Consider the following 15,071-nt stretch of genomic DNA (forward strand, 5'->3'; position numbering starts at 1 on the left):
CATGTGCTGGCTGAGTGGAGGGCAGAGGGCTCTTGCGAGGTGTGTGGGGAACTCTTATTCTAGATAATATTATCCACTCCTAATTTTTTCTTTCCATCCGAAGAAAGCAATTCACCCTGGCGCTGGATATGAAGGCATTTCAGAGTACAAGTCAGTAGTCTATTACCAAGTCAAGCAGCCCTGTTGGTATGAGACTGTCAAGGTGAGAATACTCTGTCATACATTAAACCTCATTTAGATTCCTTTCTTCTTTTTTGCCCACAACTCGTTCCTACTTTATCCTGAAGTTTTAGATAGGTTGCCTATGGTGGCCAATAAGAAATGGATTGATGATTATAATTCTGTATAAGCATGTTTATCTGGAAGAAACTCAGAATTCTTAAATAACATTCTCATTCATAAATATGTGGAAATTTGAATAGAGAGGCTTGTGGTTGTAATGATGTGAATAGGCTGCCAAGATGGTCCACAACCAAGTGGAAATGTTCTCACACGCTACAAGCAGTTGCCTAACATCCTTTCCTTCTTGGTCTCTAACCAAGTTTTCTGGGCCTCTTTTTAATTTAAATATGTGTCTTACGCATTCCAAAGTGCTTTTTCGATCAGTCATCTTATGTGAGCCCCTCCATAGCCCTGCAACGAAACCACTCAGTGTTGTAATGCCCTTTCTGATTGGGTGCTTGAGGATCAAAGAAGTTAAGTGACTTCCAAGGTCCTGTAGTGATTAGTGTCAGAGCCTAAATTAGAGCCAACTTTTATGAATCCCAGGCTCCATCAGCTCTTTCTGATTGTCAAAGTCTTATGAGCTCTCCATATAAAATTCAGAAAATAAGAATTTGCATTGATACCTCAATTCAGAAGTAACTTTCCCTCAGCTTTATGTACTTCATATGTTTTAAATTATGCTGTTTACACAAATTTATATTGTGCTTTTAAAAAATACTTATCTTGAAGCATTAAAAGTTCTTCAGAAATGTACTGATACTTGCATAGTATTCCATTATATAATCATGCCAGGATTTATTTAACTGTCGGCCACAAATTCTCTGCTCTTTTCATTGCCTCATGCCGTTGTCGCCCCTCTTTATATAAACAGCAAAAAGCTTCATTGTCCCCAGTATATACCTTTTCCTTCTGTTTCAGACCCGAATTATTACCACAGAATATATATATATACCTTGCAGTCTGAAAGGTCCTATATAGACCTCAAAGTGATGATTGTTTGCCTCTGAAGTATTTCTTGTTTCATACTTGAGAAAATACTAGAAACTTGTAATATCTCCATTCTCAGCATCTATGATAAACAGCAAAGACAATCTTCTCCTGAGATCTTTAGCTTGAAAAAAGCTAAACCGCATTTGAATGAAACCTTCCGCCAGATCTCACTCTATAGGAATTAGTGCTGTGAGAAAATGCTAACAATGAGCCTAATTCTGTAAAATGACTATGAGTGCAAAATATTAATATACTATTAATTTCTTAATTTATTAATATACTATTAATTTATTAATTTATTCTTATTCTGCAGGTATCCATTGCTATAGAAGAGGTTACTCGCTGCCATATAAGGTTTACCTTTCGACACCGATCGTCTCAGGAATGTAAGTATTAGGAGAGTCACAAAATTTCCATAAAAAACATATTTACTCTTGCTTGATAGTGCTTTTGGGGGTCTGGAGAACTAGATACTTGGAAACTAGATACTTGGCATCTTTATTTCAGAATTCCTTGGTGCTAAGGAAATCAGAAAAAGTGAATTTTTCTGGCCTTTCAAGATCTATGTTATTATTCTGTATCAGAATTTAACCCAGATGTGTTCTGTGAATACTGAAGTTTTGTAAGATACTAATAGATGCTCTGTGACAGAAAAGAATTTCACAGTCGAATAGGGTTGAGAAGTGCTGTGTATTTTCTCTCTCTCTTAGACAGTCACACTGTGTGCTGCCATAAGGCTACAAAGTCCTGCAGCAAGAAAACTATTTAAGCTGAAACTGTTTAACCTTTTGTTGCCCCAAATTACTGTTTTTCTCATGAAAGAACTATGTCAAGTCTTAGATTACAGTTCATAAAATGGCTGCTTCAAAGTGTGAACAGAGAAGAGAATTGATTGTTTTCAGATTGATCAGAAAATTTCTACAGTGTCTTGTTCTCCTTCAGCACTGCATAAAAATGCAATTCTTCATTCCAAACTGAATGTATTGGGCCCATCTACGTACCAGACTCTGCAGGCCAGGCCCTGGGTATGTGACAGCCAGTGGGACAGGGCTACTGCTCTGAAGAGTCTCTGTGGTCTAGATAGGAAGATGAGCAAGAAAACATGTGATTAAGTTCAGGACAGCATGATATGGGCTATAGCAGCAGTGTCGTAAGGGAGCATGGAGCACAGCTCCTAACCTTGCCTGGAGACTGATGCATAAGGTTTCCTACATCTTAACTAGACTGAAGGTGAGTAGAAGTTAGCCCAGTGAAGGGTGACAGTGGAGAAATGTGTTTGAAAAGCAGAGTGAGTTCAATAAGTCTGAAGTGGGAGCAGGCGAGCAATCATAATATTAGGTTGAACCATGTGAATTGCCATTTTGTAGGTCAATATCAAATACTCATGTATCAGCAAATAAATAGTCAAATATTGGCAATTTCATAATACTAATAATTCTACATAATACTAAGCTAGCATTTATCAAGCCTTATTAGTCTGTAGCACACACTAAGTGAAGCTCTGTTTATACACTATCTTGTTTATATTCACAATAATCTGATAAAGTACACACTACTTTTATCCACATTTATACGTAAACTGAGGCACGGAGAGGTTAGATACTTGGCCAAGTTTACAGTGCTAGTCGGTGATAGAGCCTGGATTGACAATCTGGTTCCAGGTGAGCTGGAGCCAGATCATGGAAGATGAAGGTCCTTTTGAGCCATGTTATGGAAGAGCCATTAATAGGTGCTTTGTGGGTAGTGGTGGAGGTTTGGTATATGTTTACAACAGCTTTATTCATAATACCCTCATATTAGACGTAGCCCAGATGGTCATCTAAAGGAGAATGGACAAATCGTAGTATAATTATACAGTGGGTTACTGCTCAGCCAATCTGGGGACACATCAGTCACAGCAGACCTTTTGCCTGTGGTGAGAACAGGCCATGAGTTATCCCCACCATCGACATCCAAGTAGGGGACACAGTAAGCCCAGAGGCCAGCACCTAAATGTCAGGAGGGAGGTACTCTGCTTCCTTGAGAGGCTAAATCCTCCACCCCAAATGCCACAGAGCACACATACCCACTTCTCCTGGCACCTGAGCTCATATCTTGGAAGGAGAAAGAGAGTGGAGACCTCATGAGAGTGTTCTGGAGCAAGGTGGTTGACCTGATTAGATTCGATTTTGCAAATCTCTGACTGTAGTGTAGAGAAAGTGATGGTTGGATAAGAACTGGAGACAGACTGGTCAGGAAGATCGTGTAGAAAGACAGGGAAGAGGTGAGGGTGGCCCGAACTTGGGTGTGAACAGAGAGATGGAGAGAAAATGCACGGGTTCCAGAGGTATTCACTATGTGGAGTTGACATGAGGGTTGAGTCATATCACCCACATTGCTGGTCTCATTCATTTGCAGATGTAGGGAGGGGAGCATACTTGGAAGTGCCGGAAGGTTTCAGTTTGGGAAATATTCTCTTTAAGAAGCCTGTGACACGCACAGTATGTATGATTTATCGTGTAGCTTGCTGAATTGTGCTGGTTATAGCATGATTGAACATCATCCCCCAGAGCAAAATGTGAAATCAGCCATCATAGCCATCACTTCTTGATATCTTTCTGCACTGCTCACACACATATTTGTCTTTTCAGCCAGAGATAAATCGGAGCGAGCATTCGGGGTGTCCTTCGTGAAGCTGATGAACCCAGATGGCACCACCCTGCAGGATGGGAGGCATGATCTGGTGGTTTATAAGGTGGTGCTAACAGAATGAGGCTCAGAAAATTGCTGAGGAAATATTTATATCCTCTGAAATTGGTTCTTAAGGTTCCTTTCAGATTTATTTGTATGAACATCAAAAACTTCTCTAGAGCTATGCGTGTTTGCCCCTTAAAGTCTAGAAACCCAGAGGGCTATGTCCCAGCAGCTGCATGGTCTCTCACTCCCTTTCTGGAAAGAGTGAGTGCATGATTATTTAGTCTCCCTCTTTTGCAAATGGCGTTCTGTGGCAGTGAATAGTCAAGGGCCGCCCTCTGGCCTTTTGCTCATACCTCATGGAGCGCAGACAGTTGCACTGTTGGGTTTGAGTGTGGTGGGTGTGGTAGGATGTGGTTTTCATATCAGCGTGAGCCTGGTACCATTTCTCTGCTATCAGGCCTCGTTTCCTTCCCTGACAGTTTTGTCCTCATTCTTCCCTCTAAGTACTACAGAGCTATCACTTCTACTCAGATTTGAGAGTAGAGAGTAGATGCTGGAAGATCTCATTTATCCAACAATATCACAGAGTTGGTAGCTTTTTTGAGATGCATCTACCTGACCCATATTTTCCTTAATAGCTGTTAGTTCATAAATAGTTTTGGAAGGCATGGCAAGCTGTTTCTTCCCAATGAACCCAGTCAACCCAATCATCTATAACTGTGAATGAAATCCAACCTTATTCTTTAATATTTATTTATAGTTGAGACCTAGGATTTTCTGAGTGTAGTTCAGAACTTCATTTTCATTCACCGTCGAAATTATCTGTGGACTCCAACCCTTGGAAGGGATCACGCTGTCTCAGTTGGAGGGGTCTAGGTATAATTTCATAAAACCTCGTTTCTCATGCTGCAGATACACTGTGTTCATGATCGATACTGTTGTTGTTTGCATGTAAGAGGTTTTGCCTGTCATTTGGTGTCTCTAACATGCTTTCTTTTCAGGGTGACAACAAGAAAATGGAAGATGCTAAATTCTACCTGACCATGCCTGGAACCAAGGTAGAGATGGAAGAAAAAGAACTGCAAGCATCCAAAACCCTGGCCAACTTTACCCCCGCCAAGGATAGCACAAAAGATAGCTTTCAGATTGCCACCCTCATTTGCTCTACAAAGCTCACTCAGAACGGTGGGTGTGGTGACCGCAGTGACACCAGAATGAGTTTTCTGCTTGGTCCTGCTGGGCCCCTTTGTTAGTCTCAGGGGGCTGGACCATATGGGACCACATCTTCTGAGGTGGGATCCGGGGCACTTTGGATTCTGCTATTTGCCCTTCACATGATATTCTGGGTGCTACTGACCAAATGGTTAAAGCTCCTTCTGAGGTTTTGTTGTCCATCTTTCAAACAGATGAAAAGCATTTGGGTTTTTTTAATATTGTAAAACCTGTAAATGTATTCATTAATAGGGCCTGTAAAATTAGAAAGCCTTATGTTCCCGTCCTTCAAGGCAGCAAAGAACTCTAATAATGTGTCCTGTGTAATATATATAACATGAAATGTTGGTAATAAGGAGGAGGACACTGAGAAATATAGTCAATCTCCTCAAACAGGTATGGCGAAGAGCAGGGACAGTGTCCTGTGGGGTTCCATCTGTCCCCCATATAGTCTCCTCCGTCTCTTTTTTTCCCAAGCAGTCAGGGATTTTTCATTAAATCCGCTGAGTAGTTCAAATGGGCATCATTTTGTCCCTACTTGAAATCTCGGATTACCAATTTTAACTTCTCTGGTGTATATCATGGCATTCAATAGCCCATAACAGCTTCTCATTCATTTAACCTATGTTATGTGTGTCATGAATATAGTGAGCCAGGGGGCTTGTCCTAGAAATTCTATAGCCCCTGTGTTATAGCAGATTAATCCGTTTGGCCTCTTGGAGGATTTGAGTGAGGTACCTGGCAGGGGCTTTGCCTTAGAGAAGGGCTAAGATAGACAAAACAGTTTAGATATCGGACACACTCAAAGATCAGATGTTGGTTATCTTTAGAAGGGTCAGTATTGCTTGTTTTGATGAATCATGCTTGGCTAGAGAATATGGATAGTACTTCAACTTGGACAAGTAGCTGGACTCAACAGAGTGAAGTTCAGGGCTGATACATATGGGAAAGTAAAAGCACATTCACCAGAACTTAAGCCAGAAAAAGCCAAAACTGGAGACAGTATAAAGATCTGTAGTTGCAAAGGACTGCTGGGGAGAGAGGGAGGAATGAATAGGCAGAGCACAGGGGATTTTTAGAGCAGTAAAACTGTACTGTATGATACTGTAATGGATACATGGATACATGTCATAATGCATTTGTCAGAACCGCAGAATGCACCACACAGAGTGAACTACACAGAGTGAACCCTAACATAAACCATGGACTTAGTTAATAAACTGTATTAGTTGTAACAGATGCACCACACTAATGTAAGATGTTAACGGGGAGCTGGGGAGCAGTGAAGGGCTATATGGAAACTTTCTGTACTTTCCGTTTAATTTTTCTGTGAACCTCAAACTGCTCAAAAAAAAAGTCTATGAATAATAAAATAAGAACAAAACTTTAAACCAGATAACACTCTGAGCTTCAGAAAAGACATGACGAACTTGTATCAGTGACATAACCCTTGTTAGGGAATAAGTAAATATAATAAAGTGCTGATATGAGGTAAAATGGTACAATGTTTATGGAAGATGATTTAGATACTATATCAAAGATTTAAAATATATTCAGACACTTAATCCAGTAATTTGATCCCTAGAAACTGAACCCAAGGAAACAATGAGAGATGTACACAAAGATTAATATATAAGAATGTTTCACTGTTATTCCTAAGAGGGGGATGGAAAAAATCTAAATGTCCAACGCTTTGGGTTAGTTTAAATTATATAGTATAATTAAATGATGAAATATATGCACCTGCCAAATATATTTCAAAACATAATCCAAGACGTGCAAAATTTTTAATACTATTGTATAATCCCAGTTTTGTTTAAATATATGAGGACAAATTGGAGCCCGTTGCCTGGGTTCAAATCCCAGCTCTGCCACTTACTAGCTCTATCATCTAAGGCAAGTCACTTGATCTCTCTGTGACTGGGTTTCTTCATCTTTAAAATGGAAGTAATAATAGTATGTATTTCAGAGAATGCAGTAAAATAAGTAAAAGCAAAGCATCAGTGCCTAGCCCATTGTAAATGCTATGTGAGTATTAACTGTTGTTATTACTCTCATCATCATTATATATACACAGAAAAAGACAAAAAAAAACTTCAAAAGTTTGGATAGTTCTAATTTTCTTTATTTTTGGCATTTTCTAAATTTCTAACTATGCAATGTCAAAATGTTATTTTTAAGTATGGTAGTAGATGATATAAATCATTAATGTACTTTTGAAATTTATCAAGAGATATTTAAGAGGGACGGCATTTATCAAACATCTAGTAGGTTACTCTTCCCAGAGCCTAGAGTTCAACGAAAACAAGGATTAAAAGCCTGAAAATCAACTTTTAATACAAAGCAACTTTCTGTTCTATATTTCTATATTCCTGATATGATATCATTATATTATTTATCATCTCCAAGTCAAAAAATTAGGAAGCTGATTGACAGGTAACAGTTCTCAACTTAAAAACTTGATGTGCTGATATTTACATCACCGATCTAAATATTCTGAACCTGTGCTGCAGTCCTGCTATGACAGCCACTAGCCCCATGTAGCTTGCGAAATGTATGAATTCAACTCCTTAGTCTCACTAGCCTCATTTCAAGTGTTCTGTAGTTTCACACGGCTGATGACTTCTATGTTGAGCAGCACAGATATGAAACATTCCTTTCATCACAAAAAGTTCCATCGGGTGGAACTGTACTCTTTTTCTTTGTTGTCATCTCATTCCTAGTGTTTCGAGCTCAAAAATACTTAACATACCAAAAAAAAAAAAGTTGTAAATAATATCGTCTCCCATAGAAGGTTTAAGGAGGCAAACTTATCTAAAGCTGAGAGGAGGGATCTGCTGTCATAGTGGATAGAGGTAGGAAGAGGGGACAGATGTGGGGAAGATGGCAACAGAAGGACGTCACAAGCATCAGAGAAAACAGTATTCACAGGGACAGATAATAACTGTGGGTTGTTGATGTGTTTGCTTTCTTCTAATTTGATGGAAATGATAAGGAACCAGTGTAATTTATTCTGAGAAAAAAGAAGCCAATGAATATTAATAAACCATCAACCCCTGAGGGCGTTTTCCGACTGATAGTTTAGTCATTCTCCTTTCACACAGAGGCTGTGCCCCGAAGCATTTCTTTTTAGCCTTAGGAAGACTATTCAGACTTAAAAGTTTAAAAGCCACTGGCACTAGTTACAGACAGAGTTTCCAGACTCTGTATTTATTTTATTAATTTTCCCAAAAGTGGAACAGACCAATTTATATGGGATCATTTGTTGCTGGGCTCTTATGGAGGGTGAGGATAGATTTGTTGTTCCAGGAAAGGGAGAGGGGAGGTCAAGTTCCTGCAGGTGTGGGGCCCTGTGCCAGGTCGTTCTCAGTCATCCAGCACTCAGCACATGAAGATGCCAGCACTGCCAGTATTAACCTCAGCCTACTGACCAAAGAACTGAGTTAAAGTGCTAAAATATTTTGCTAAGCTCATGAGTGGTGGTCTTGGGTCTGAGAATAGATATAACTCCAAAGCTTGTGGTTTTCTTTGTCTTTCTTTCCTTTTTTAAATGTTATGGTGCCTAATCCTCTCCCAGAGGCATTCACTACTCTAAATTGGCGGATTGTCATTCAGAGAATCCTAAATTCTTACATACTTCCGATGGGGATATAAACTGAGACAACTTTGGATAACGTTTGGATAATATCTACTATGAGTGAAGATGATCGATCATTCCTGATGATCCAGAGGTTTCACTTTAGTTTAATACTCCTAGGTACCAGAAGACAGATGAGAATGTTCATAGCAGAATTGTTTGCGATAGCAAAAACTGGAAATGTTTATCTACAGTAGAACGGACAAACAGTTTTGGTACATTCATATAATGCGATTGAAACTGTGCAGCAATGAAAGTTTACTAGAGCTATAAGCACCAACCTCTATGGATCTCAGAAACACAGTAAGTCTAGGGCTGTTTCCATGACACTGTGCCACCACTTTTCTGGCCCTAAGACTTGGATTCACCAGATGCCAAATGTGTTCCTAATATGAGCAGTGATGTGGCATGCAAACCTCTTTAGGGAGTAAACCTCTGGGCAGATTGACGGGTTCTTTTTAGATGCGTAAAGCTGCTGGGTGACCTTTCACTCTGCTGAAGTATCTAAATTCGTCTCCTCAGGCAGAAATGAGTAAAGTGAAATGATGAATGGAGCAGTACCATTGACTGGCTTGTGGCAGAAGTAGGAGATGGGAAGATGGAAGTGGACAGTCCCTAGTGGATAGGCCTAGCATAACGCCTATTATTAAGTGCTGAATGAACGAATAATTAAAGAATTGTATTTAGCACATGACCAGTTTCCTGAGGGCTACCAGTTCTCCTTCCTTCCATCCATTCATTCATTCTTTCATCAAACAGGTGTTGATCACCTACTAGATGCCTAGCAGTATAATGGGGTATTAGAATGAATGCGGTGTGGTTCCTGTCCTCTCAAATGGCTCAAATCTATAGGAAACCAAAGAGATTCCCAGTGTGTTTTTGTTATTTATATATGTATATGTGTATGTAAATGTATATGCATGTGTAAGTCTCTGTATATGTGGAAGCAGTGCAGATAGCAGAGTGATTGGGTAAGTCTTCCCAGAGGTAAAAAAAGTTTGAGATGGGTCTTGAAATATAAGTAGGAACTTACCAAATACATACTATTATGGTATTTCTGGACATTTCAGACAAAGGAAGAATATATGCAAAGACATGGAGCTATTTCAGAGCACGCCGTGGTGTAGAGGTTAATGAGTTGATCTGTCTGACTGCTGCAGACAGGGCTGGCAGGAGGGCCAGAAGTGGGGCCTTACTGCCTTCTAAAAGGGGTATTAGGGCTTTATTCTGTTGACAGTGGGAGCCTCTAGGCCCTGGGTTTTGGAGATTTCTCAGGGACTAAATAATATGCAAGCCAATGAAACAAAACACCTGTGGAGCAAATTGACTGTTCTAAAGAATAGTGTGTTTTCAACTACTTACATATATTTATACAAGTCCATTGATTAAAAAATATGTATTGCTGCTTTTGCTAGAGAAAGCTCTAAATAGTAATAGTAACTTGATATACTAAACGAAATGATACAGTAGTAACAGTCCAGATGCCTGCAATAAAGTGCCTGTGACAGTTTAGTAGCTTAGCATTTATTAAAGCTATAAGTGACTTAAAAATTTTAAATTCTGCATTTTAAATCCAAAAACATCTCAAGATTTTTGTCCTAGACTTAACCTAAGAGCCATGCCTCTCTTTGAAATAGCAACTCATCTGATTTGCTTTCCTGTTTATTTCTTTGAAGAACTCTGGAAAGGCAGTATAATAGAGTAGCAAGGACACGATTGTTTGGAAACAGGTAAATCTATAATTAGAGTCCATTCCTACCACTCCCTGGCAGTTGTGTGACCTAAGGAAAGGAATTTAATTTCATGAAGGCTCAGTTTCTTCATCTCCAAAATGGAAAAAATAAAATCTGCTCCATAGTGTAGATGTAATGTTTAAATGAATTAATGCATGTATATAAATTCCCTTTTCCCTTTAAACCCACTGAAACACACGTAGTGACAGGGACGAATTAAGCAAAGCAGCAAATTAAATGTAGGAAGATTGCTTAAGAGTGTTTTTAGGTTTCGACTATATGTCATTATTTGAGAAATGTGAGTTCTATTCAGGTATTGTTTTATGTTGTTGAACATTAGTGACTTTTTTTTTCTGTTTGAAAAGTGAAAAGAGATCACAGAGTTTTCTCTGATTTAGATAGGACACGGTAAATTAAAAGAATACGTAAGGTTTCGGCCACCATTAGGAACAATCATCTTTTCTAGAGTTCTGAGTTGCTTTTTCTAATCAGTGTCTAATGTTTGTGGTTTGTGGTTTCTCCTAGTTGACCTGTTAGGTTTGTTAAACTGGCGTTCAAACTCCCAGAACATCAAACACAACTTAAAGAAGTTAATGGAGGTGGATGGAGGAGAGATTGTTAAGGTATGTTTATATTCATACTTAGAAATATGGCCACCGTATTATTACTTCAACGTTTTAAATTAAACCTATCATCGTAGATATAAAATTTGTTATCTACATTGGGAAGCAAGTGTGCACTACTTAAGAAAATGCTGTTTGTAAACCTATTCTATCAAAACCTAATTATGCCCGAATTTCTTCAGTATGAAGCTGAACTGAAAGCCTCAAATAACCCCTCCATTTTTATTCTTTCAGTTTTTACAAGATACGCTAGATGCACTTTTTAACATAATGATGGAAATGTCAGACAATGAAACATATGACTTCTTGGTGTTTGATGCACTGGTAAGCAGTTCAATATATCAACTAGTGTTTATTGTCACAACTATAGTTTTCGGTATTTCATTATTATAAATAATTGTGATGAATAACCTCCTGCATAAATATTTGTATACATCTCTCTTGACTATTTCTTAAGGCTAAATTTCTGGAAGTAAAATTAGAAACATTTGCTTTATATTTCAAGCTTTTCTTTTCCATTTTGTTAGATTTCAAGTTTGATGTGCTTTCTCTTTGTCATTAAGGAAAACGAGGTTATATTACATTGCAAAAAAGGAGTCACTTTAACTTACTTTAAAATTGGTTAGTTGTAAAACAGGAGAAACCATTAATGAAGATGCTTGCAGCTTGTTGTATATGTGTGTACTTTTGTGTTGACACAAGGGAGACTGACTTTATAAAGTCAGAAATGAGTCTTAGTCTCCTTATGTACAATACGCAACCTTGCAGACAATTAAGTTTGCCATACAAAGTACTTAAACGTTATACAACCCGTTCTAAGAACTGAAATCTAGACAAGGAGAGGAGATCTGGGAAGGCCAGAAATAATGGTAAAGTGGAAGATGCTGACACATCCAAGTCAAGCATTGTTTTCTCATTGTTGGGGTTTAAGTTCAGCGCAGAATTTTACCTAAATGTTGCCACAAAGGAGGAAGATATATTGCAGCTTTAGGTCATTCGCCAGCTCGGAGAAACTGGTAAATTCAAGCAAGAGTCAGGATGTTGAAGCTAAAGAGAAGGAATCCCTCCAACTGAGGTCACGCCTGGTCAGGTTCATGGGAAAGAGAGACAGTGGTTCTGAGCTCTGGGGGACGAGGTCTGGAGACAGATTTCTGTGGGGCAGAGCAACTGGCAGTGTGCATATGTGAAAGTACCAGGTGGCCCTTCTTTTGTACTCTTCCATCATGAATAGGTGCAAAGTGGTATTTTTGTAGATTTTGCACCTGGTAGTGATACACAGGGGAAATTGGGAGGCAAAAGTCTGGTGAATTCAGTTACTGGGGGCTCCCACACTGCATTCAGGAGAAAATTGGCATGGAATGTTTCATTAGCTGCATACGTGGGTTAGAGTTTATTCTTCACACAGGTAACCCCTGCCTGTATCCTCCTCCCTCCTGCCCCACCACGTTCCCTGACTTACATTACCTGTGCACTGGACTCTCTTGGAGACATAGCTCCCTGAGGCCAGGGATGCTGGCTGGCATAGGTTTTTTCACAGCATCTAGCACAATGCCAGACACATAGTAGTCTTTCTATTCATGTTCACTTAAAACACTTAACTTCAGCTCTGGAATAATAAAGTGAGAAAGCTACAAAAATGATCAAGAAAGAAAAGACAGTACCCAGATGTTAAAATCCAGTGTGTTGACAGAATGCCTAGGGCTTGTACAGTGCTGTTATTTATGTGTTTCACCTTTGGCAGGTATTTATTATTTCACTGATAGGAGACATCAAGTTCCAGCATTTTAATCCTGTCCTGGAAACCTACATTTACAAGCACTTCAGTGCCACTTTGGCATATGTGTAAGTATGATTCAAGGGGGCTACCCGTTGTTAGGTTATTGGATTCCACTTTTGTGGCTGGATTGCTGGGAAACGAATGGGTCATAGACTGAGCAAACATGCCCCTAAAAATGGAACCTCGTTCTACACTTCCTGGTAGAAGGAGGCAGCCATGTAGCTATTCCAACCCTGGAAAGGTGGTCAGGCTCAGGCCTCACCTTCTAGGAAATGATGGAAGAGATAAGGCTCTACTTCTTTAAGAATCCAGAACATATAGGTGAGGAGTTAAAGCCTTAGGAGCAGAAGCCAGGACAGGCGACCATACTCAAGATCTTTGGAATTGGGTGTCAGTGAGATTAGCATGAGGCCCCAAGAGAATCAAACGTAGATTAAGCAAAACCATATCCGATAGAATAGCAGGTCATGCCCTCAGCCCTACGTCACAAGTGCTGTGTAGAATTTATCATTTATTGGATATGAGAAGGTTTAATTTTCTTTCTTTCGCTTAAGAGGGAATGGTCTCTCTTTTCCATAGTGAACCCTGACTAAGAAAAGCAATGTTTTCACTCCCTACTTCGCCCTGGAGTGCTCCTCTGTCATGGCATTGTATGCGGCTTATGACCCCACCCTCTTGCATTCCAGTTATTGTGCAGAACAATGTGATAAATAATGACAGGAGTGTAGTTGATATTGGCAAAGACCTTTTTGACAGTAGCTTAAGCCAGATCAAGCCGATTGCTGCCGGCAGGTCTAGCAGAGTGGCCGCCGACTCGAACGTTAGCTCAGATTATCGATCCCTTCCAAATTAAACAAGAGAGTTCTCGGTTTTATTTGCACGAAGGTCCAGAAATGTAATAAAACCTAAGTGACGTGAAAGAAGTGTCCTGTAGCATAATCACCCCTAACACAATGGATATCACGCCCACCGCATCTAGGGAAGCGGTGGATACTCCAGTGATAGGGTTCCTTCCGCCCCGCAGCCTCACTTTCCAAACCCTCAGTGGCCACAAGTGAGGAAATCCTGGCACTGGGTCTTCATCACGCAGAGCCGGGTGCGACACTCTGGGTGGTAGTAATCTGGCTTGGTCGTTTCAACGTGTTTCCTGTGGGTTTTTCTTAGAAAACTCAGAGATTCCCAGCAGGAAAGTCAAAAATATCAGTGCCCTCAAAAGCGCGAGTTAGCAGAAGATTAAGGCATTGCCTAGTCCGAAGACTGGAAAGTCTGAAAGGGCGACCTGCAGTCTCAGATCAGGGCTATCTTTTGGGAGCTGGGAACCATGGGTGTTCTCGTCAGACTCAGCTCCTCTTCCCATACTCAGCAGTTTTTCATCTGGCTTCGTATTTATGGATGCCAAAGGGTTTAGGCAAATCAGAGAGAATTAGATTTCTTTTAAGGCAGTGTCTCAGATGGGCAATCTGTCCTTTACAAGAAACACCTAAAGATGTCTGTATAACACCCCAGAGATTAAAATATTTCCAGTATTTGAATCTCTTTAACTGTTTCATTGCTTCATCCCGTTTTAAAATCCTACAAAGGTAAAGAAACCATCTGCTATTTCTAGGCAGAAGGGAAGCTCCAAATCTATCTGTTCAGGATATAGTCTAGAAGAGATAATAGTCGTTGTGACTTCTACTTCCCCAGTATGCCAAGTTCCCTTACTGTATAGCAAACCCCAAACCTCTGGGTGCCACTTTGTCCCATTGACAATCTTGTCTTTCTCACTCTTTTAAGGAAACTCTCCAAGGTACTGAACTTTTACGTGGCTAATGCAGATGACTCCAGCAAGACCGAATTGCTTTTTGCTGCTTTGAAAGCCTTAAAATACTTGTTTAGATTCATCATCCAGTCTAGAGTACTCTACTTGAGGTAATGGTCACTGTGATAAGATGTTGATGCTGTTCATTCTCTCTCCGTGAAGTTTTCCTTAACCCTTGTGCTCATGTTCGGCTCTGCGATCTCTTGGGTCATGGAGTTGCCAATTTCAAAACTTCAGGGCCAAATATGGAGGCGTACTATGAAGCCATTAGAGAAGGTCCATGTGAAGTCCTTTTGGGTCAGCGGAATTTCTAGGGCAGTAATGACAAAAGGACTTAGGGACGCTAATGTGCAACTTCCTAGAAGCCTTTGTTGGTGACAACAGCTCTAGGGAGGCA

General features: G+C 39.9%; 1 protein-coding gene across 4 annotated transcripts in view; it reads left to right on the forward strand.

Moving 5' to 3' along the window:
* DOCK5 (dedicator of cytokinesis 5) overlaps nucleotides 1–15,071 on the forward strand; it is a 182,212-nt gene that overhangs the window by 104,329 nt on the left and 62,812 nt on the right. For all 4 annotated transcript variants that reach the window (XR_005655692.1, XM_039876138.1, XM_039876137.1 and 1 more), the window contains exons 15-22: nucleotides 104–202; nucleotides 1,529–1,601; nucleotides 3,846–3,949; nucleotides 4,893–5,076; nucleotides 10,999–11,096; nucleotides 11,331–11,420; nucleotides 12,838–12,938; nucleotides 14,650–14,784. Coding sequence is in view for 3 of the 4 variants with exons in the window: in XM_039876138.1 (XP_039732072.1) it covers nucleotides 104–202; nucleotides 1,529–1,601; nucleotides 3,846–3,949; nucleotides 4,893–5,076; nucleotides 10,999–11,096; nucleotides 11,331–11,420; nucleotides 12,838–12,938; nucleotides 14,650–14,784 (884 nt within the window). In the remaining variant the exon portion in view is untranslated. The remainder of the gene's footprint in view (nucleotides 1–103; nucleotides 203–1,528; nucleotides 1,602–3,845; nucleotides 3,950–4,892; nucleotides 5,077–10,998; nucleotides 11,097–11,330; nucleotides 11,421–12,837; nucleotides 12,939–14,649; nucleotides 14,785–15,071) is intronic.

Source organism: Pteropus medius, unplaced genomic scaffold (assembly GCF_902729225.1).
Source record: "Pteropus medius unplaced genomic scaffold, Ma_sr-lr_union100, whole genome shotgun sequence".
In the NCBI taxonomy this organism is placed as follows: domain Eukaryota; kingdom Metazoa; phylum Chordata; class Mammalia; order Chiroptera; family Pteropodidae; genus Pteropus; species Pteropus medius.